Genomic DNA, 23,929 nt, shown 5'->3' with positions numbered 1-23,929 from the left:
GGCGGTGGTGGCGGTGGCCACCTGACCACTTCCCCTTGCTGGCTGCCTCCCCAGATCCTAGAAGAGGGGCTGAAGGGTAGGGACACTGGCCAAGAGTCCCCGTACGCGGCGTGGGCTGAACCCGGCAGGATGAGTCCATAGGACAGCCGCGCTGTCATTCAGCTCCACCAGGGTCCCTGGCACCGCCAGGACCAGGGCGGCGCGTGGTGCCGCGGTCCCTCGTCGCCCCTCAGGCTACGGCGGCGGGAGGTGTAGGGATTGCCGGTAGTCCCCAAGCAGTGGGCGGTGGCCGAGAGAGGGCCAGGAACGTCCACCTCCCTGTGGTGTCCCCAGCAGCGCGGAGGCGCCTAAAGGGAAAGCGAGACTTTGGCGGGCGAAGTATGAGGGAAGGACGGCGGCAGCGGTTACCTTAGGAGGAGCCAGAGACTCGCGAGACGCTGGCGTTGCCATCGAAACCGGGAGCGTCCGGCCCTTTTCAGTTCAGTTCAGTTCAGTTGCTCAGTCGTGTCCGGCAGTTTGCAACCCCATGGACTGCAGCACACCAGGCTTTCCTGTCCATCATCAACTCCCGGAGTTTACTCAAACTCATGTCCATTGAGTCGGTGATGCCATCCAACCATCTCATCCTCTGTCATCCCCTTCTCCTCCTGCCTTCAACCTTTCCCAGGATTAGGGTCTTTTCCAATTAGCCAGTTCTCCGCATCAGATGGCCAAAGTACTGGAGTTTCAGCCTCAGTGTCAGTCCTTACAATGAATATTCAGGACTGATTTCCTTTAGGATGGACTGGTTGAATATCCTTGTAGTCCGAGGGACTCTCAGAATCTTCTCCAACACCACAGTTCAAAAGCATCAATTCTTCGTCGCTTCTACTCCACCACAAGACGACAACATCCGCGCAGGCTTGGAACGCGGTCTTTCGCTCGCGGACTCTCGCGCCCTCTAGCGGCGTCTCTCGAGAAAAACACTGTATTTGTCCGCGCGGGACGCGAATAAAGATTTCTTCTTCAAACAAACAGGAAGTGCCTACGGAGGCCGGGCCGGCGGCGGGTCAGGGGCCGGGCATGAGGCCGGGCGGCGACCGGGTCGCGGGCGGTGGCGATGAGCGACATAGTGGAGAAAACACTGACGGCGCTGCCGGGACTCTTCCTGCAGAACCAGTCGGTTGGTGGGCCTGCGGCCGCCAAGGCGTCCTTCTCCTCCCGGCTGGGCGGCCTGGTCCGCGGCATCACCGCGCTCACCTCCAAGCACGTAGGTGTCCGTCGGGCCGGGAGGTCAGGGGCGCCTGAGGGAGGCCCCCTCTCTGGGAGGCTCTGGTCCCGCGATGAACCCCTGGAACTGGCTCTCCGGCGGGTTTGTCTGTCGGTCCTGGCTTCTCTCCGGAAGCGTCACTTGGGCTGCCCGGACAGACAGACAACTAGGAGGCCAGGTTTCCACAGTTGGCCCTGACGTTGACTCATTATTATCTGGGGCAAAGTCTTTACTATTTGAGCCTCCGTGTGTTTCTCGAACGTTGAAGTGTCAAAGTACCGATACATATTTCATAGATTGTTTCGAGGGTTAGAAGAGACACCAACCAGTTGAAAATACCAGGTGCCATGGAAGTGTCAGCGTTATTCTCAAAAGTTTCTTTCTAACTCGGATTCTTGCTCTCTCCCAGTTCTTCAGTGTATGCTAGATAACATACATTAGAACAGACCCTGCCATCTGAACCTGCTGTTGAATATGTTTGGGGAGCTCGAGGTTCTTAGGTTAGATCTCTGGATTGGGGAAAGAAAAAGCGTAATTCTTCCCAATCTCAGTATTTGCTGAGTAAGTTTCTGCCTCCGATGGGCTTTGAAAACGAGCATTTATAATGGAAAATTTTAAGTTCCCACAAACTTTCTGTAGTTGCATGGGTTGTGTAAGATGCTGATAAAAAGCGTCAAGGATTTTGTATCTTAAAAAAAAAATCATGTGGTATAGCATAATTTATTTGTTCAGAAAATACTTATGGAAGAAGCTGTGTGTTAAACCCTAAGGAAATAGTCTAAAACACATTTACTTTTTCCAAAGAATTGGTCCTTCATCTTGGGCTTAAGACAGGTATAAGCAGTATATGGTGAAATATGTGTCAGGAGAGAAGAAAAGAGAAAGGAGGTTTTTCTTCAAAGTGCTCTGAGGGTTTAAAAACTGTTTGTAAACTGAAATGGGATGATGTACTGGAGGGGATCTGTTTCACATTCAGAAATCACAGAAAACAATTATTTGTGGACTTAATAGTGTTTAACATTTTGTCCTTTGCTAATTTTTATGAGATGGTAAATGAAACAAAATATTTTTGGTTTTAAATTGCAGTTTGAAACTGTATATAAGGTATCTAAATGTGGCAGTACTTCACTAGTATTTTTTGGTTAGTTACTTAATGGGCATCTGCTAGTTCATTGTGTAACTTAGAGATGGCATTGTATTGGGCAAAATTTGGACCAATTTTCAAGTGCTTAAGGAGGTGAAATACAATACAGACGATAGAAGTAGCCATATTTGTGAATTTATTCTGTGTGTGTGAGAAAGAGAGGAAAGGGTAGGGAAAGGATGCAAGGAATAAAGGGAAAAAGGTAGGGAAGAAGAATATAGTTTAAGGGAAAAGGATTGGTTTTTGTTTGTCTTCTTACCCTGTTTCTCCATTCCATGAAGAAGAAGGTGTGAGAACCTTATTCTGGGCCACTACATGAAGAATTTCTTTTCTACTTATTCTCTAGTGTTAATTAAAAAAAAAAAAAATTTCTGCTAAACCGTCCTTAAGGGGACAGTAACTGAAGAAAAGAGGAGTGGTGAATTAGCATGAAAATATTTATTCTTTCCAGGAATGATTTCTGAGGGTTGGAGAAATTCCTTTAGGCAAATCTGAAGCACATACTTTTTATAACTCTCCTTTAAAATAATGTTTCTTATTTATAATATTGTGAGTTGTATTTTTCCCTTTTAAAAATACTATTACAGTTTAAAAAGACAGTTATTCATGAGTCAAATATTTTCACTTTTTTAGGAAGAAGAGAAATTAATCCAGCAGGAACTGAATAATCTGAAAGCAACTGTTTCTGCTCCTACTACAACCCTAGTAAGTTTACATAGTCGATGTCAGCATGTTTTCAATTTGAAATCTGGTCTACAATTGACTCAGTAGTGGCATTAACTGATGAGTTGCTAAAATCTAATATATCACAGTCAAAATCAGTTATGGATGATAATAAGTCAGATGTTAACTTTGGCCTTTTATTACCGACTTGACTGCACCAGACCAAAACTTGCTTGACTGATGTCAGTTCAGTGACAACATGATGATAGTTACATAAATGTGGTAATACTCCTGGGACCCCATAACCGATCTTATTGTTTTAATGTTGTGCACTGAAAGAAGGTTGCTGCTGCTGCTGCTAAGTCGCTTCAGTCATGTCCGACTCTGTGCGACCCCATAGACAGCAGCCCACCAGGCTCCCCCATCCCTGGGATTCTCCAGGCAAGAACACTGGAATGGGTTGCCATTTCCTTCTCCAATGCATGAAAGTGAAAAGTGAAAGAGAAGTCTCTTAGTCGTGTCCGACCCTCAGAGACCCCATGGATTGCAGCCTTCCAGGCTCCTCCGTCCATGGGATTTTCCAGGCAAGAGTACTGGAGTGGGTTGCCATTGCCTTCTCCGAAAGAAGGTTAGGACACATAATTTAAAATAGTATTTTAATAATATTAAAATATATAATATTTAATATACATTAAATATAAATATAGATAATATACATTATAGAGTATTAAAATATACAAAAATATAAAATATAAAAATATAAAATATAATACTATTAAAATAATAGTATTTTAATACAGACCTTACAGACCTGAATTGATACATTGTAAAAATCTCCTGTTTTGCATTTCTACATCTTGGAGTATAGGTTGACTGACAGAGTAGAAAAATGATTTTCTTGCTATAAAACTGAGTATATTGCATAATAGCTAAATCAAGATCTAGTTTAAAAAAAATTGATTCCCTATAATTTGATTTTCAAACAGCATTCATTCAGCAATTAAGCAGTAGCCACTGTGGGACTGTCCCTACATGGTTAGATTAAGGCCTAGGTTTTTTTTTTCTTTTAATTTTCACGTGGTTTTAAATAATGAGATTTTATAAGCAACATTTATTTAGCAAAGATTTAGTGAGTGCTTTCTTTGTGTAAGTTGCTGTGGCATACACTTCTAATAAAGATACTAGGGTGATCATTTTGCTTGTGCACATGATCATGTGTGTGAATAACACTTGTAAAGTCTGAGAGAATATATGTGTTTCCTTTTCTGGTTATAATAAAGGACGGTGAATGGTGCTGCCGGATTCGTGGTCTCCGAAGGAGAAGATTTAACTCCAGGACCAAAGTTAGTCACAGTCACTCAGAACTTTGTATAGATTTTATTTAAAGTGAAAGTGACAGAGAAAGCTTCTGGCATAGATATCAGAAGGGGGCAGGAGAGTACTTGCCTCACTAAGCAGGACCTTGTATACTTCTCAACCAGCTGCTGAGAATAGATAACAAATAACCTCAAGGCTGTGAGAATTTCGCCCAGACCCTTCCCTGTAACATACATCCTGGGATGACATCAGCATGTCAGGATGAGATTAGCCAGAAGGAACAGGTTAACCCAGAGCTCAAGACTGTGGAAGTTTTACCCAGGCCTTTTCCCATAACATTCATCCAAAATTCAAAAAAAAGGCATGTCCTTGAACAAGAAATGCTGCTGCCTTTGAGACCTACTTGTCTAAGGCAAAAGTATGTGTTAAAGAATGTTTACTTGCTCCTTAAAGGGGCCTTACTTCTTGTCAACCTGCCTAAGTTACTCTTCCAGGTGGACAAATGAAACTCAAAGCATAATTAATGTGATACAGTGTTCAATGTCAGTCTCTCAGTTGTGTCCGACTCTTTTGTGACCTCATGGACTGTAGCCCACAAGCTCCTCTGTCCATGGGATTCCCCAGGCAAGAATACAGGAGTGGGTAGCTATTTTCTTCTCCAGGGGATCTTCCGCACCCAGGGATTGAACCCAAGTCTCCTGCATTGCAGACAGATTCTTTACTGCCCAAGCTATCAGGGAAGCCTCCAATGTGATATATCTGTGTGTATTAATGTATATATATATGTGTGTGTGTGTGTATAGATATGTATATGTTTATATGTGTATGAATAAAGTCATTGTGCATTGTGATACTTGAAAGATACGTTAAGCAATGACTTCTCTTTTTAAGCAGTGACTTCTCTCTTTTTACTTGATTTCCATTTTCTACAGTTGGCAGTATTAAGTACAATTTTTCATGTTATTCAGTATAAACCTGATGTTGACAGAATTTAGATAAGTAGATAGAAGTTAGGGAGCAACAGTTTGAAGGAAGATTTTATAATAATTATGGCCAGTCATTCTGAGTGTACGTTTTAGAATAGTCTGTCCTTGAGGTGGTGATGTAGAAGTTAGATTACAGTTTGTTAAAGAAATTCTGAAGTGAATTTCTACATTGGAGAATCATTTTCTTCTCCAAAAATAAGAGAATAATAGTGTATGCAATAGAATTTTACTTAAAGTGCCTAATGACTTTTGAGAACCTATGAGATAAAATGTTACAAAATCAAGGTTGATATTTAAGGGCTTAAATGAACACTTTCACTCCTCATTGATACAGAATTTTGCTTATATATATATATATTTATTTATTTTACTGTGATGGGTCTTAGTTGCAGCTTGCAAGATTTTTAGTTGCGATACGTGGGATCTAGCTCCCTGACCAGAGACTGAAGCCAGGCCCCCTGCATTGGGAATGCAGTCTTAGCTACTGGACCCCAAGGGAAGTCCTGATACAGAAGTTTTTGAAGAAGCTTCCAGTATCTTTTACACGTTTTCTCAGTTGTCATTGTTCAGTTGCTCAGTCATGTCCAACTCTTTGCGACCCTAGGGACTGCAGCATGCCTGGCTTCCCTGACCTTCACCATCTCTCAGAACTTGTGCACACTCAAGTCCGTCGAGTTGGTGATGCCATCTAACCATGTCATCCTCTGATGTCCCCTTTTCCTCCTGCCTTCAATCTTTCCCAGCATTTGGGTCTTTTCCAATGAGTTGGCTCTTCATATTAGGTGGCTGAAGTGTTGGAGCTTCGGCATCAGTCCTTCCAGTGAATATTCAGGATTGATTTCCTTTAGGATCAACTGGTTTGATCTCCTTGCAGTCCAAAGGACTTTTAAGAGTCTTCTCCAATACAACAGTTAAAAAGCATCAGTTCTTTGGCGCTCAGCCTTCTTTATGGTCCAACTCTCACATCCATACAGGACTACTGGAAAAACCATAGCCTTGACTGTATGGACCTTCGTCAGCCAAGTAACATCTCTGCTTTTTAATTTGCTGTCTGGGTCTGTCGTAACTTTTCTTCCAATGAGCGAGCATCTTTTAATTTCATGGCTGCAGTCACCATCCATAGGGATTTTGGAACCCAAGAAAATAAAGTCTGTCACTTTTCATTGTTTCCCCATCTATTTGCCATGAAACGATGGGACTAGATGCCATAATCTTATTTTTTTGAATGTTGAGTTTTAAGCCAGCTTTTTCACTCTTGTCTTTCACCTTCATCAAGAAGCTCTTTAGCGTCAGCTTCACTTTCTGCCATAAAGGTGGTGTCACCTGCATATCTGAGGTTATTAATACTTCTCCCTGTAATCTTAATTTCAGCTTCTGCTTCATCCAGCCTGGCATTTTGCATGATGTCCTCTGCATATAAGTTAAATAAGCAGGGTGACAATATATAGCATTGATGTACTCCTTTCCCAATTTGGAACCAATATTTCTCAGTATTTAGTAGTTAATGTGGTAATGAATTAACTTTTATTACTTTAAACCCAAGTGAACTAAATTAAATCATTAAATATTATTCCCTTAAGATTTTCCTGTGATTTATTTTTAAACTTTTCATATTTAAATGTGTATGTGTATATCTATCTATATATAATATATATGAAATATTAAATGTTGTCCTTAGTTTAAAACATTTTATTTTACTATTCTTAAGCTTTTTGTGATTTAGGAATTCTATAATTCTGTTATATATTAGGATTAATTTATTAACCCTAATTTTTAGATACTAAAATAGTCTGAGCTTTACATAGTTTGAAACACATTTATTTATATTTTTAATTCTTGATTAAAATTTGCTGTCAATATTGAGAATGCAGATATTCTCATACTAATAAATTTATAGAATCTCTTAAAACAAGTTATTAGCTTATGTTGTAAATTTTGAAAGACTCAGTTAAGTTTAATCTTGGAATGACTCTACCATTAATAGGGCTTCCCTGGGTGGCTCCGACAGTAAAGAATCTGCCTGCAATGCAGAAGACCTGGATTCGATCCCTTGGTCGGAAAGATCCCCTGGAGAAGGGAATAGCAACCCATTCCAATATTCTTACCTGGAGAATTCTGTGGACAGAGGATCCTGGTGGGCTACAGTCTGTGGGGTCGCAAAGAGTCGGAGGCAACTGAGTAACTAACATATACACATACCATTAATAAAGTCATAATATTTGTGAGAGTTGTTGAAAAAGTAATACTTAGACAATAAATTATTGCATATCATATACAGCATAATAATTCTGAAGAAACTCCAGATGCAATTTGGTTTTTAAGTATGAAAAATATTTTCATTACAGAAATTGTTACAAACTTGTGGGGATTTCATGGATATTTTCATTTGACAAAGTGTATTAAATGATGTGCTGCATTCTAGAAGCGAAGTTAGAGTACTATGACTGAAGTTTTTTCTGAGGACCATGCATCCCACATTATGACCAAATTTTTCAGGAGGGGGACCTAGAATTAGAAATAGCTATAATTGATTTATTTTATATTGTTGCCTCTAACAAAATATCGAAACAATTTTACTAAAATGAGTACTGTTGATAGTTAAATTTGGGAGAAACTTGTTTACAAAGTCTGACTTTGGGTGGTAATTTACATATGTTGTTTCTTCAGTGCCAGGATTAAAGAATTCTGCTGTTAAATGATTACAAACATACTAAAGAAAGAGTCAAAGCATTCTCTTTATATGATTACTGGATTTTTTTTTTTTTTTTCCAGAAAATGATGAAGGAATGTATGGTGAGACTTATATATTGTGAAATGCTTGGATATGATGCTTCCTTTGGCTATATACATGCAATCAAGTTGGCACAACAAGGAAATCTTTTAGAAAAAAGAGTAGGTATGTATGCGTTTAAGACTATTGCACTTTATCTTGTCCTTAAAGTTCTGACTAGTATGTAAAATGAATGATGACTGATATGTAGTATGTTTTTAGAACACTACCTTGTGATTTCCTTACCTTTAAAAGATAACGCGTCAAAAACTTACAGCCTATAAATGAAATCAATTTTCTGATTCATAGCATTTTGGAGTTACATAGAAGATTAAAAGTTGTTTGTTCTTAGGATGGTGGTTAGATGACTTTGTCAAGACTCACTGAACTATACCCTTAAAAGGATGACTTTTCTTGTATGTAAATTATACTTCAGTAAAGCTGATTTTAAAAAGTCTATTCAGTTTCATCAGTTTAATGATCAGATATGGTTTTTTATAGAATAAGACTGAAATTGCTGTGAATAATTTTAGCTATCTTGCTCTTAGTTTCACAAATGTTAGCTATAAGGATTTCAGGTATCTTTTAAAAATTGTTATCTCTATAATTAGCCTTCAAGGCTATTAGTAAAACTCCTTTCAAAGACTTAAAGCTTGTTTTCTTGTAGCTTCAGCTTCATATCAGAAACTTAAGGAGCAAGCACTTTAGAATAACATAGGAGTAGAACGTATTCTTTATTCAAAGAAGTTGCTACTGTTACCTTGTTGGGGACCAACCTTCTTATGCTATATTGACCCTTGCTGTCAGATGATGGGGAAGGGTGGAGATGTCTTGGTAAAAGATTCTGAGACTATCCTCACACAGCATTCTACTTGTTGAACCTCACTTCACCAAAAATACTCTTCTGTCTTTCGTTATATTCTTCCCTCCAAGTACAGTGGCCTCTGGCAGCCTATCTCTCCCTTTCTGTATTTCAAACCAAGTTTTAACTCTTCTGTGATCACTCAGGTGGCTCCTACCATCTGTTTGTCTTCTCCAACCTAACTGTAAAATCTCTGACAGCAGGAAATTTTGAAAACAATAGATAGTCAATACTTTGTACATCTGTTGCTGTCTTTTTCTTTTTAGACTTTCATGTAATTTTTTCATTTTCAATTAAATTTATTTACTTATGGCTATGCTGTGCAACTTGCGGGATCTTAGTTCTTTGACCAGGGTTTGAATCCAGACCAGCAGTGAAAGCGCCAAGTCCTAACCACTGGACCACTAGGGAATTCTCTGTTTTATTTTTTAAATGTGTAAAAATTACTTGTGTTACATGGTCCAAAGTTAAGACCTGATAAAAAGGTATAATCAGACAAATTTCTGATTTGTCAAATTTTTACTTTTATTTCTAGCTCCTGTATGAGGTTTGCCCCTTACCCCATGAATAACTATTTTCACTAGTTTCTGATTAATCTTTCCATTGCTTCTTTTTGAAAATAAGCAAACAAGTACACATTTATATACTCTCTCTTACACAAAAAATGGCTTGCTGTAGAGATTATTCTACACCTTGTTTTGATATCTTTATATTTTTATACAGTTGCATAGTTTTCATTGGGTGAGTGGATAGACCACAGTATTTTCAATCAAGTCTCTATTGGTGGATATATGAGTTTGTCTTTTGTTTTTTGCTCTCATAACCAATGTTGCAGTGAATGACCTTGTACATGTGTTATTTCATAGTTAAAGTGGCTAAGGAGACCCCAGATTCATTGAGATTCATGGTCTTTCTTAGGAAAGTATTTTCTTGCCACCTAGAGAGACATGTTTGTGGGTATCAGATGTTCTTTATGTGTGCTAATGACTGGAAGTTTTGTTTTTTTAATGTGATGTGAAAGTTGCTCAGCCGTGTCTGACTCTTTGCAACCCCATGGACTATACAGTCCATGGAATTCTCCAGGCCAGAATACTAGAGTGGATAGCGTTTCCCTTCTCCAGGGGATCTTCCCAACCCAGGGATCAAACCCAGGTCTCCCGCATTGCAAGCAGATTCTTTACCAGCTGAGCCACAAGGGAAGCCCTTGTTTTGTAAGGTAGCATTTAAATCTTTTATATCTTGATTTTAGTACTTCTGCATCATCTACTCCTCTGAGATTTCTATGGCTAACTTTGGTGCTTTGTCTGATAGATAATGCCTTATTGTTTTTCACATGAATATTGTTGAATAAATAAATCTCAGTATCCACTAAGTCAAGTATTATGTTAGGTGCTTTATCTTGTGAGATGGTATTTCACTTTACAGAGGAGAAAACTGAAGCTCAGAAAGGAAGTCAGTTGTTGAAGGTCATAGAGCTATTAAATGGTGGAGCCAAAATATGAACCCAAGTTTCTATGAATCAAAGCCTGTATTCTTTTTTTTTTTTTAATTAATTTATTATTTATTTGGCTGTGCTGGGGTTTTAGTGGTGGCACCCAGGAATCTTCAATCTTCACTATGGCTCGAGGGATCGTGGCATATGGGATCTAGTTCCCTGGCCAGGGATGGAACTTGGGCCCTCTGCTTGGGGAGCATGGAGCCTTTGCCTCTGGACCATCAGGGAAGTCCCTAAAGCCTGTATTCTTATCCTATAGCTCACTCTTAATCATAGCAAATGTACTTTATAATCATAGTTGTTGTTATTTCTTTTCCTGAAAAAGAAAGTGAAAGTGAAGTCACTCAGTTGTGTCCGATTCTTTGTGACCCCATGGAGTGTAGCCTACCAGGCTCCTTGTCCATGGGATTTTCCAGGCAGTAGTACTGGAGTGGGTTGCTATTTCCTTCTCCAGGGCATCTTTCCAACCCAGGGATTGAACCTGGGTCTCCTGAATTGTAGACAGACGCTTTACCGTCTCAGCCACCAGGGAAGTCTTCTTTTCCTGAAGTCTTTTTCATTTTTTGAGTCACAGAATATCTTTTCCCCCTGTTTCTGGATTATCAAAATAGTTTCCCTGTTTTCTCTGGTTGTCAAAATAGGACATTCTTTGACACAGATTTAAGGTTTTTTGTAAGGTTTCAAGGTGGTCTTTGGATTAGTTTGTTAATCTTCTTGCATTGTGGTACTAGTGACTTAAGTGTGGATAATATCTTTGCTGAACAGATGTAGTCTGATAAGATGTAATCTCTGCTTTATTTGTTTTTTAAAATTTATTTATTTTAATTGAATAATTACTTTATAGTATTGTGATGGTTTCTGACATACAGCAACATGAATCAGCCACAGGTATACATGTGTTCCCCGCTCCTGTAATCTCTGCTTTAAATACTGTCTAGGGTTTTTCTCTTCCCTGGTCCTGGTTTGTTCTTTTTTCTCTGTCCTGATTATGGGAGTGATAGCTCTGTTCCTCTGACCTTCAGTGAAGATGCTTGGTTATGAGAACAGGAAATTTCTGACAGTTTTCCCACTTTCCACAACAGGCACAGACAGTGTGAATGCTGGGTAGTGATAGGGATAGTTAACCTTAGAATCCCTAATAAAAGGGCTGAAAGAATTGAAAAGAATGAAAAACAATGGGGATGGGAAACAGGGAATCGGGTCTCAAGGGAGACTGAAGAAACAGAATGGCATAAGGGTTAAAAACGTGACCTAACTCCTACTGGCTTGATTGTAGTCCTGGCTCCACCATGTAGTAGCTGCAGACCTTGGGCAGTTATCCTTTTGGGGCCTTTTATACTGGGGATAATAATAATATCTACCTCATATAGTTATTGTAAAGATTCAATAAGCTTGTAATGTATTTGACCCATAGCAACTGTCTAACAAATGTTATCAATATGAAGGGTGACAGGAAAATGAAATGGGGCATCCAGATTCCATACACATGGTATTTGTCATGGTATTAAAGTACTTCCTCAATTTTAAGATGTACTTTTTAATGTTTTGATATTATTAAAAGTGCTTAAGTCAATGAGTATATTTAATGTGGTAGACAGTGTTTTTTTCCTCAACATCTATTCACTCAATAGTTTATCTTCAAACTGAGAAAACAAGGTATTTCTTGTGGCTTAATGTATGATTTATGTCATATGGTATTAAATAGCTCATTCAGTAATACAGATAGCTGGTAACTCACTATTAACTATAACAGCTGTTAGTTTTTGGATAATTGTATTTGGCTACAAGACAAAATGTTTTGATTGATTATGTAGAAATTTGCACAGAAGATAGAAGGTATATATTCCTAATGTCAATTATAGGACTTTAAGCTGGTACACATAGCCTTTTTTCCATTTTAGTTATATTCTGTGAAATACCTAATTATGAAAGACTTCAGGATGAAGAACACCTGAAATCTTCCTTACTGAATTTTTTTGAACCTTCTTATTTTACTATTTGTTTTAATATTTACCTGTAACTCTGTCTTTGACATTCAAACTTTGGAATATATTATTGCTTTGTTTAACTTCTTAAGAAGAGTTAATTTTTGACGGGTGTTAATGAGACTTTTTCTCTCAAATTTTAAGGTTATTTGGCTGTATCTTTATTTCTACATGAAAGTCATGAACTATTGCTTCTCCTTGTGAACACAGTTGTAAAGGTACTGTATTGTATGCTGGTTAATATAAAGTCTTAAATTATTCCATCAGGCATTTGACAGTTTTTATATTTTTGAAAGAATGTAGGCTTGCAGAATGTGTTTATTGGAAAGATCTTTTAGATCGGTTTCTGCATCTGTAGAATGAGGATAATAATAGAACTTAACCAAGTTGTAAGGGTCGAATGAAACACTGTACAGAATATCATTTGCTACTGCTGCTGTTATAGTGGTTTCATTTAAAAAAGCAGAGTTAAGGAAAATAAACTCAAAATGGTCTAAAGATCTACAAGTAAGACCTGAAACTATAAAACTCCTAGAAGAGAACGTAGGTAGAATACTCTTTGACATAAATTGTAGCGAGGTTTTCTTGGATCAGTCTCCTAAGGCAGAATAAATAGAAAGCAAAAAATAAACAAATGGGACCTAATTAAACTTAAAAGCTTTTGCACAGCAAAGGAAATAACTGATAAAATGAAAAGACAACCTACCAAATGGGAGAAAATATTTGCAAATGATGGGACTGACAGGGCTTGATATTCAAAATATACAAACACTCATACAACTCAATATAAAAAAAGTAAACCGTAGTCACAAAATGAGCAGAAGACTTGAATAGACATTTTTCCAAAGAAGACATGTAAATAGCTAACAGGCAATGAAAAGATGCTCAACGTCACTAATTATTAGAGAAGTAAAATCAAAACCACAGTGAGGTATCACCTCATTGAGAATGGCTATTGTGAAAAAGTTTGTGAAAAATAAATGTTGGCAAGGATGTGGAGAGTTGGCAAGGATGTGGAGAAAAGGGAACCCTTATACATGGTTGGTGGGAATGCAAATTGGTCAGCCACTATGGGAAACAGTATGGAGATTCCTTAAAAAACTAAAAAAGAACTACCATATGATCCGGCAGTTTCACTCCTGGGTTTCTATCTGGACAGAACGAAGACACTGACTTAAAAAGGTACATAACCTCAGTGTTCATAGGACTATTTATAGTAGCCAAGACATGGAAACAACCCAAGTGCCCATCAACAGACAGTTGGATTAAAAAGACTTGGTATATATACATAATAGAATATTATTCAGGTATTAAAAACAGTGAAATACTGCCATTTGTAGCAATGTGGATGAACCTAGAGAATATTGTGGTTAGTGAAATAAGTCACACAGAAAGACAAATACAGTATGATATCACTTATATGTATAGTCTAAAAAATAATACAAATGAATGGAAATGCAAAATAGAAACAGACTCACAGACAGAAAATGAACTTGGGGTTACCATAGGGAGAGAGGGGAGGAACAACTTAGGAGTATGGTATTAATAGATAACAAATTACTGTATATAAAATAGATAAGGAAAGGGATAGCACGGGAATTATACCCATTTATCATATAATAGCCTACAGTGGAGTATAATCTGCAAAAATTTTCTAAATCACTATGCTGTACACCTGAAACTAATACTATATTGTAAATCAGCTATACTTCAGTAAAAGAATAAATAAAAAAAAAAGCAGAGCTGGAACTAGAACTATAATTTAGATCTCCAGACTCTTAGTCAGATGCATTTTCCATGCTATTGTCTTTTTTTCTAGGATCAATTTTAAAGGGATATAATATAAACTGAATAATTGAAGTCTTTTAAACTCTAAAAGTCAATTTAAAGGAGAATAGAGTATATTGAAGTCTTTTAAACTCTAAAAGTCAATTTAAAGGAGAATAGAGTATAATTGGGTAACTGAAATGTATGATAATAAAAACAATTTAATCCACATGCAATATTTTTTTCTGTTAAACTTTTAGACAAAATTGGTAATGAAGTATAATTGAATTGTTGAGCTTTTTCGTGTTTATCTTATTTCTTCTGATATGTGAGAGAGTGTGTGTGTGTGTAGTACTTTCTGAATTTTAAGTCATATATTCTCTTAAGGTCACTAGTGGCTTTAAACCTTTCCAAACTTTCAAAAACGTAGTTTCAGTTTCTATTAAAATAGTTTATAAACTTTGTGCTTATATAAGTATATATAAATGCATACATTTTATAGTATGTATTAAAAAATTGCTTCCTTTTAAACTTCCACTCATTGCTTTAACAATAAAAATTCATAAAATTTTTTTTGTTACTGGTTTAGAAAAGTTTTAAAGGCTGTAGTAAAGAAGACTACTTTGATCAGTGTCAGAACAGAAATATAGTTTCCTTTAGATCGGTTACTTTTGGGCTGTCTTTATCTATTGACTCTATTAAGGCAAGTGAAACACTGATATTCCTATAAAATACAAGGTATTCCTAAATGGACAAATTAGTTGAAAACTACCATATTAAGTGTATAGGACCATTGCAATGTTGAGCTCACTGTCCCTAGTTTCAGAATTTGCACTGAATGTTTTCTTTGCTTAATAATTATGTCAGGACTTGCAGAGCACTAACCTAGTAGAAGTATGTATGGCACTTACTATCGTCAGCCAGATTTTCCCCCGAGAAATGATTCCAGCTGTTCTTCCATTGATAGAAGATAAACTTCAACATTCTAAGTAAGTAAATTCTTTTTTGGATAGGTGTCTACACTGTGTATTTCAAAAGAAAAATTTATACTAAAAATTTTATTCTAACTTTGATTTAATGCTACCAGGATAGAGGATATTCTTTGACTGCCAGGTATAATACAAAAATCCCCAATAGCACTGTCCTTTATTTTTATGTGGGTTTAGAAAAATGTTAGGCAGCTTTCTAAAGTAAAACTGAGACAGTGAGGCTTACCATCAGGAATCTTTGGCTCTCTTTCCACTTCTGCTGCTAACTCTCAGTGGTCCTGTTTTTCCCTTGGCTATATGGGGTTGATTGAAGCTCCTTAGTTCTCACAAAGTTGTTTTATAAAGTGAAATAATGGAAAACATTTGGAAGTGGTTCAGATGCCATGAATCCATAGCTTCAATGTACTGGAAATGCTTTTATATCAAAACTGCAGCTTTAGCAGGATATATACAAATGAACCTTAACTTGTAGTATTTTGCTAATTTTGAATGATTCCTCAACTCTCTCCTTATTAACTTGATTAGTATTTTTTCCAAACTTGGAATTATTTTGTTTTTGCTCAAGCCCCTTGATTTCATAACCTTTATAGCTAGGAAAATGTTTAGTCACTAGCCATTTTTCATTTGTGATTGTGGTACTTTATTGTATACATATTTTTGTTAAAGATTTTTTTTTTTTGTTACCTGTATAATATCTCTTTATTTCTATGCTTTTTTAAGTCAGCATTTTTAGTGTTCTAAGATTATAAAGTGTCGTCTTATGGTCTGTGTTCTTTAAGAAATTTTGGGCCATGAATCTTCCAGCTAAAAATAATAGCTCTTACTGAGAATTATGGAGTAACTTCATAGATTTTTCAGACTTGTTTTGTTTGTGTTGAATCGGTGTTTAGAACAAATGATGGGCATGGACAGTTAACTACTGGAAATAAAATATTAGCCTTTCTTTATTTAGAAGTTGGTCTATCATAGCTGAGCATATTTTTATGAAATTTTTCCATACCACCACTGTTTTGTGGTAGCCGTACTTACCCTTTGTATGAAATCTTTCTGAGAAAGATTTGAATTTTTTCCTTGTTGCTTCCCATTTACCCTCTCAATTTTTTCCATATTGCTTCCCATCTACTCTCATTTCAAATCCTGGCTTTTCCTGTCTTGTACTAGTTAGAATTTAGACTTTCTGAAACTCTGCTTTTGCAATTATGGCCATACCTACTTCCTCGCTGTGGAGTAAAGAGCTAAAGACAGAGTTGTGGGCCACAGCTACAGATAGGCCAGTAGATGTCACGACGAAGCTGTGAGACAGGGGTTGGACTTGACTTTTGAATCCTTGGTTGTATTTTCACATGCCAGACCTACAGCCCAAATCCAGGTTTTTTGATACCTTGTGTTATTGCCACCATTTTGGGCCAGACCAAGGGATTCCTGAGCCTGATGAGGGTTTGTATTCTTTTTCCTCACCTCATTTATTTACTGTGTCCTGGAACTCATATTGGTTAATACCCTATAGCAACACTTTGGGATGTAGATTCCAGTTACCATAATATTAATACTAGTGGCAAATCTGTTGTTAATCTGCTTTCTTTTTATGTGAAAAGGATTTTCCATCATGACATAGTTTACCCAGGAAGATAATGGGTTGCTTGTTAATGCAGAAGCTGGATGACCATTTGTTAGGAATATTATAAAAGGTATTCTTGAATGGAACACAGAGGATTGCATTGAATAATCTCAGTTTTGAGATTCTATGATTTTAGGTATCAGAAATATGTCTTAAGGAATCCTGAAAGTAAATACTTCACTACTGCTGTTGTGAGCACTGCCAGCATTATCTGCAGATATGAGCCATGTGGAAACAGGCATGAGAGAGAAAAACAAGAATATAATTCCTTGAAAATGACATTGTGTTCACAGGATAGCAACTCTTTATTTTTGCTTCTTGTGTGCTAGACATTATCTGTTACAAATGAAGTGCACGACTTGTATATACTTTCCTCCTCATTGTAATGAGGTTTTTGAAACATGAGCTGGGCAAGGAGAGGAGTAACAGCTTTTAATGTAAGTCCCCCTTATACTCCCCTGCCCCACTTAAGTATTTGGAGTATGTTTACCCATGATATAAAAAATATAAAAAGCTGAAATGTTAAGGAGACTTTAATGTTAATGAAGAGACTGTTTAATATTACTAGCTGAAATTACCTCTTACTCATTTAAACTTACTATTTATTCTCTTCCCAATCTTTAGAGATATGGCTTTCAGAAATGGAATTTGGGAATTAAGAAATTTGTTTATCTTTCTTGCTTTGTTTTGGTTTCAAAAGTAATATATGCTTGTTATCAAAGAATGTTGTAACTAAAGAAATACATAACATGGAGACTTAAAGTCTCTTGAGGTAACCTCCTAGAGATAACCTCCTAGAGATAACCACTATTTTATAATTTGGTAAATTAGAATAAAAATTAACAATAAATGGGTAATTCTCTCTCTTTTTTTAGATTTAAGTAATAGCTGGTATTTTGAAATCATCTGGTCCGTAATCTTTTCAGCCTAAATGTCTGATATTTCCAGATGGTTTATTTAGATTTTATTTTTTATCTTTAGGGAGATTATACGAAGAAAAGCTGTTCTGGCATTATATAAATTTTACCTCATTGCTCCTAATCAAGTACAGCATATCCATGTTAAGTTTCGGAAAGCACTTTGTGATAGAGATGTTGGAGTCATGGCTGCTTCCTTGCACATATACCTTAGGATGATTAAGGTAAGTTGACATTTTGAGAAGTTACTGAGTAGCTATCATTAGAAAAATATAACTGTGTAATTAAAAGAAAACTCATATTTTTCAGTAAACTGCGTCACATTTAAGTTTGTATTATTGACCCTTTAATAGTAATTTTTGCATGTTGTTAATAGCATGAGTTGCAGACACATTCTAGACTTAGTCTTTTTTAAATGCCTGAAATGTTTTCATGTTATGAAAGAAGCATGGAAAAATGGTAGCTCTGGAAGGTGGTTGAAATTTGCAGATTTGTGGATTTTCAAGAAGTGGCTCCTTTTTATACAGCTTCATGGGATACTTACAACAGCTTCTAAAGTGAGGAGAGCTGGTGGGGAATGTGTAAGGCACAGTCTGCAGAAGCAGTCCCTAATTGTTTTGGCACTAGAGACCAGTTTTGTGGAAGACAATTTTTGGATGGGTTGGGGAGGGGGAGGATGATTTTGGGGAGGGTGATTTTGGGGATGAGTCAAGCACATTATGTTTATTTTGCTCTTTATTCCTATTATTATTACATCAGCTCCACCTCAGATCATCAGGCATTAGATCTCAGAGTTGGACCCCTGGTCTATTGTGTTGATTCCATACATTGATTCTGTGTTAGAGGAGGAAGGAGGATTAAATGTTATAGTAAAAATTTTTTTCTAAATGGCAATATGGGTTTATACTAATTCAGCCCCAGTGTATTGCCTGAAACCTTTTGTGTCTGAAAGTATATATTTGTGAGAGATTTCATCATATCTCATAATGCTATTGAAATAAATTTAAAATTATACAAACTGAAAGTTGTCTTTACTTTTATGCGTTGTGTGTTCCAAAGTAGTATGGTATAAATAGATAATTGACATTAAATCTTATTTTCCTCTGACATTTATTAAACTCTGAGAGAGCTATTATTTCTCTTCCAAAAATTTGTCCTTGATACTATAAAAATTACAGTGAAGAGTCTAGCATTCATTTTGAGGAGTACGTATTTACTTTCCCTAATTCAGGCAGATGGTTACTAGAACACAGTTGTGATCAATTTGTAATATATACAATGTTGAATCACTATGTTGTACACCTGAAACTAATATAATATTGTGAGTCAACTATACTTCATTAAACAATATAAGATGAAAAAATTTCCCATGTCTGAGAGAGTAGTCTGATAGATAATCAAGGCACACTCATTCAGAATCACAAATATGTTTAAATACTATACAGTTAATTAATTTTTAATAAGCAGGCTTGATGATTTGGGGAGTTTTGAATGTTCGAGTAATGTTGGTTGTGCTCTTCCACCCAGAGGATAATTTAGTTCAATTACAAGGGAAGTCTTTTGCAAACAAAATTCAGATTGCAAACAGGCCTTGATTTTCATCTAAAGTAGAGAGATTACTGCTTTTTTTCTTTTCAATTTTTAATTGCTGATACTAGCTATTAAAAGTTCTAAGATATAATTATCGAACTTTGGAAAGGTAATTAAACTGGTGTGTGGGACAAGTAGGGAATGGTGGAAACTTTTAGGGGCATGATTCACTTCTGAATCTGGTCACCAGTAGAGTTTCATTGTGGAAGGAATTACACAAATCAGAGGACTGTTTCATTAAATGTGAACATGAGACTTCTAAATGAGCATATACTAAGTTAGATTCTGCATAGCATTTCAAGCAGGTCTGTTTTATTTTTGAGATATTGTTATTAACAGAAAGTTTTTTTGTTTTATTTTTTGAATATAGGAGAATTCATCTGCATATAAAGACTTGACTGGGAGTTTTGTAACGATCTTGAAGCAAGTGGTTGGAGGAAAGCTCCCAGTAGATTTCAATTACCACAGCGTACCAGCACCATGGTTACAAATTCAGTTGTTGAGAATACTAGGACTTCTAGGAAAAGATGATCAAAGGTAAACTCTTCTAAGTAAATTTGATAGTCTTAGGCTTTAGCCATGTAAAGGTTCATGATAAACCAAATTCTCCCAATGCTTAGTTGACTTAGTAGTGATAAGTAAGCCACTGTAAGAAGTGTATAAATTCAGCTTGTTGAGATAATCCTGGCTTTCTGCTTGTCTAAGTCCACTCATAGAAAAAGTTACCTTTGGAGCTCCATATCCTCTGTGAAACTTCCTGAATCATTCTAGTTTGGAAGTTGGGAAGCTTTTTTATAAAAAGCCAGATTATAAATATTTTAGACTTTGTGGGCTATATGTTGTCTATTGCAACATGTTAACTCTGCTGTGGTATATAGCTCAAAAGCAACCATAGATAGTACGTAAATGAATGAGCACACCTCAGTTCCAAAAAGCTTTATGGACGTTAAAACTTGAATTTCATATAAACTTTATGTGTCAGGAAATCTTATTCTTTTGAATTTTTTAACCATTTAAAAATGTAAAAACCATTTTAGCCTATAGCCAATATAAAAACAGACATCTGGCCAGATTAGGCATGCAGACTATAGTTTGCTGACACTATTGCTATACTGGAACAATTCATTTTGTCTGAATTACTTTTTTTAGGCAATAATTTTATGAAACTTTTTATTCATGTCTTTCCAATTACATATATGTGTTGTAACTTTTAATTTTGCTGTAGTTTTTTAAACTTCCAGAAAATTTCCAAGAATAATACAGGGAGCTCTCTACCTAGATTCATCAGTTATTTATATTTGCTTTATCGTTCTTTCTATCTCTTCCTGTATGTGCATGTGTGCACACATTATTTTTATTTAAAATTTTTTTCTGAGCTGTTTGAAAGCAACTCGATTTATTCCCCTCAAGAGCAAGGACCATTGGCTGAAGTCCCTGATGTGTTTCTATCTTGAGAACATATTATTAATCAGATTCTGACTTTAGAGATATGGTTTTGTTTTATACAGTAAGGTACATGTATTTGCTAATTCTCTAGTCTTGCCATACTACCGGATTGTCCTCCAGGCTATTGCTCCTAGTAAAGCCCTCTCAGGTTCAAGTCAGAACCCATCATTGGTGAGCTTCTAATGAACACCAGCTGGGCTGTATCACTCTTGGTATTGCTGTTTTCCTTTTTTCTATCTTTATGAATCTCAACCTTGATTGAAGCCTGGGGTGAAAACCTGGAGTTGATGGAGCAGACACACACATTAGAAATGTTTGTCCATTGTGGAGCTCTAGTTGAAGCTCACTAGAATTGTTTTAAAACCATTAATTTCATAGTAATGCATTCAGATCTCATTGGTCCAAAAAGATTTAATGCCATCATATGTTGTCAGAAAGTTACTTTGTAGACATTAGTGAATTTACTAAATTCATTAACTCATTATCATCCTTTCCTTCAAGGATGCATTTGGAGAATACATACAAAAATGAATATGTTTACGGAGTTCAGAGAGCTCAATTGCATAGAAATTAGGCTTAATTAAATGACTAAAGAATATGTCTCTTTTACAGTGTTGTGGACATTAAAATGTTTTCTCCTTTTTTGTCCCAACTCTAACGAGATTTTATGTTAACATGTATTTCTTAAGACATGATATGCTCAATTTGGCAAAGTAAAAATGTTATTTTATAACAGGATTCTAATATATTTAATTGTAAGTATTAATTTACTGGAAAAGTCTTATGTTTATGGTCTTTTATATCTATTTGAATATTTTCTTGTGTTTTATAGCATTCTGCTTCTTAGGTTATTAACATTCAGCTCAATCATGTCTGCAAATGTTTCCACATTTTGTGTGGTTAATTATAACTCCTACATTGGCTTTTAAAATTGGGAAGTTACACTGTAATATTAAGTGTAGAATTACCAGATTTTTGGGGGGGGAATATTTGTAATGTCTACTATATGATTGTTGTCTGTGGAAAAATGCTTACATAATAAAATAAGGGATTTTAAAATATGGTTCTGAATTCTCAGTTGATATGTATACTTCAGTTAAGGTATAATAAAAGTACATGCACTTCAAATTGAGTTTTATAGCTGTATAGTTTTTTAAAAAAGAAGACATTTTCTCAGAAACTTGTAACATACATGATAGATGATTTGTATAGCCCAAGATTATTTTGATCTTTTTGTTTTGTAGTATAGTTTTTCTACAAGAAACTACTGTGTATTTCTTTGTTGGTGGTGCCTTTTTCTATTAGTGCTTTTTGATTTCACAAAACATACAAAAATATCAGCTGAGAAGCCATATTTTTCACCATTGGCCTTTTAGAGAGGACTTTTACCTGGAGAAAAGGCGTAGTGGCAGAGTGCTAGGGGTCTATAAGGCACTGCATTTTTGTATAGTTTCTACCTCAACTCAGTTACTGTAACTGTAATCTGTGACCATAAAGACATAGAATGGTATTAATTTGTTAGTTTCACAAAAATATAATTTCTTTATATTTAACATAAATGAAGTTAAAATTTTCTCTCTGAAGAACCTACTGCTGCTCAAAGAAAGACTGATACTTGAATATTTTTTTAAAAATAAGTATTTAAAATACATATAATATACTGTCTGGAATAATCTGGATATGTGAAGTATTACTATAGTAATTTTAAACAGGTAGAAATATTATATTACAAAGAAAATGATAAAAGAGTGTTCAATCAGATGAAAACCGTAACCATATTTAAAGTAGGTACAGATTGAGGAACGAGTTGATTGACTTTCCTCATTGGCTAGTCAGCTTTGATAAAGCAGAAGGTTAAACTCTTAAAAAAGTGAAAGTGGAATATTTAAGAAGTGAAATTCCCATAACTTCATAAAATGAATTTCTTTCACTTCTTTTCTGTAGATCCTCAGTTTTAAAGAGAGAGAAGTTTGAAAAACTATGTTTTATTGGGTTATAATACTATAATTCTACTGCAAATAAAATATCTTTTAAACAGGACAAGTGAATTAATGTATGATGTTCTTGATGAATCCTTACGAAGAGCTGAGTTAAATCACAATGTCACATATGGTAGGTAATATTTGTGTAAATGCTGCTCTAATAATGTTTTCAGTATTATAGCTAAATCTGTGTTAGAATACTGTGAATTCCAGTAAATTTTAAATGTTAATTTTTAAGGTGGTTTTGGGTTATTATTTTTCATTGAAAGTATTGAATAACTAATAAAAATAATTTGAAATTATGACATTGTTTTAAATGTTGATGTAGATTGACTATTATAATTGTCTCTCTTTTAAAGACTTCATTTTTAAAGAGAAATTGTCTCTTTATTGAAAATGTTCAATAGATGATTCAACAATCAAGCATCTGACAGTGAAGATAACCCAGTAGATCTATTCCATACTTAAGAAAACAGTTTTCAAATAAAGCAATCTGTCATCTAGTCACCAAATATTTAAGGTTTTATTATTTATTAGTCCTTGTGCAAGATGCTTGGAATACAGTTGTGAACAAAACAGTCTTATCATTGAGCTCATAGCCTAGAGAGATGGAAAGGGACAGGTACCATGAATGTTACAGAGGCAAGTTACAGGGTACTGTGGAGCATATGGCAGCTATTCTTAGTTGAGCAGAAGGATAAGGAAGGCTTTTCTCAAAAAGTGATACTTAAGAAGACAACTAAAGGTTGAATTTGAGATAGATAAGAATATATAGATAAGGAATAATGAACTTTGTAATGAAGAGACAGCAGCTATTTATGTTAAACACAATTTTAAAAAGTCTTTTAGTGATAGGAAACAAGAGTAAAATGGGAGAGGAGGGAGAAGAACTGAGAAAAGTAACTAGTCGTAATAGCCAGAGGGAAGAACTCTTAGTTCTTTGTTGATCAGCTTGAGAAAGCTTATTGAAGAAAGTGGGATATTTTGAGGTATTTAAGAGATAGAAGTAAAACACTTTGAATTTTGCCTACTGTGGAGATGAGCAGTAGAAGAGATATTGAGAAATACAACTCAAATGAGAAGTCATTTCTTAATCTGGTGAAATACCATGAAATAGGGGATAGAGAGGAGTATTTGTTCTTTCAGGCA

The 23,929-nt window shown here is 35.9% G+C and overlaps 1 protein-coding gene and 1 non-coding gene across 2 annotated transcripts in view; one reads left to right on the top strand and one right to left on the bottom strand.

Moving 5' to 3' along the window:
* Positions 1-1,051: 1,051 nt before the first annotated feature.
* The window catches only part of AP4E1 (adaptor related protein complex 4 subunit epsilon 1), a 69,412-nt gene continuing 46,534 nt past the window's right edge, over positions 1,052-23,929 (top strand). The window contains exons 1-8 of the mRNA XM_003586581.6: positions 1,052-1,249; positions 3,027-3,098; positions 8,132-8,255; positions 12,616-12,689; positions 15,106-15,227; positions 17,827-17,986; positions 19,723-19,889; positions 22,837-22,910. Coding sequence (XP_003586629.2) covers positions 1,100-1,249; positions 3,027-3,098; positions 8,132-8,255; positions 12,616-12,689; positions 15,106-15,227; positions 17,827-17,986; positions 19,723-19,889; positions 22,837-22,910 — 943 coding nt within the window. The 5' untranslated portion in view covers positions 1,052-1,099. The remainder of the gene's footprint in view (positions 1,250-3,026; positions 3,099-8,131; positions 8,256-12,615; positions 12,690-15,105; positions 15,228-17,826; positions 17,987-19,722; positions 19,890-22,836; positions 22,911-23,929) is intronic.
* Positions 10,947-11,018, bottom strand: TRNAC-ACA (transfer RNA cysteine (anticodon ACA)). Its single transcript has one exon. It is a non-coding gene; the product is annotated as a tRNA-Cys (tRNA).

The sequence above is a fragment of the Bos taurus genome, chromosome 10, assembly GCF_002263795.3.
Source record: "Bos taurus isolate L1 Dominette 01449 registration number 42190680 breed Hereford chromosome 10, ARS-UCD2.0, whole genome shotgun sequence".
NCBI classification, from domain to species: domain Eukaryota; kingdom Metazoa; phylum Chordata; class Mammalia; order Artiodactyla; family Bovidae; genus Bos; species Bos taurus.
Note: the sequence above shows the minus strand (reverse complement) of the source record. Positions and strands in the feature narration are given on the sequence as shown.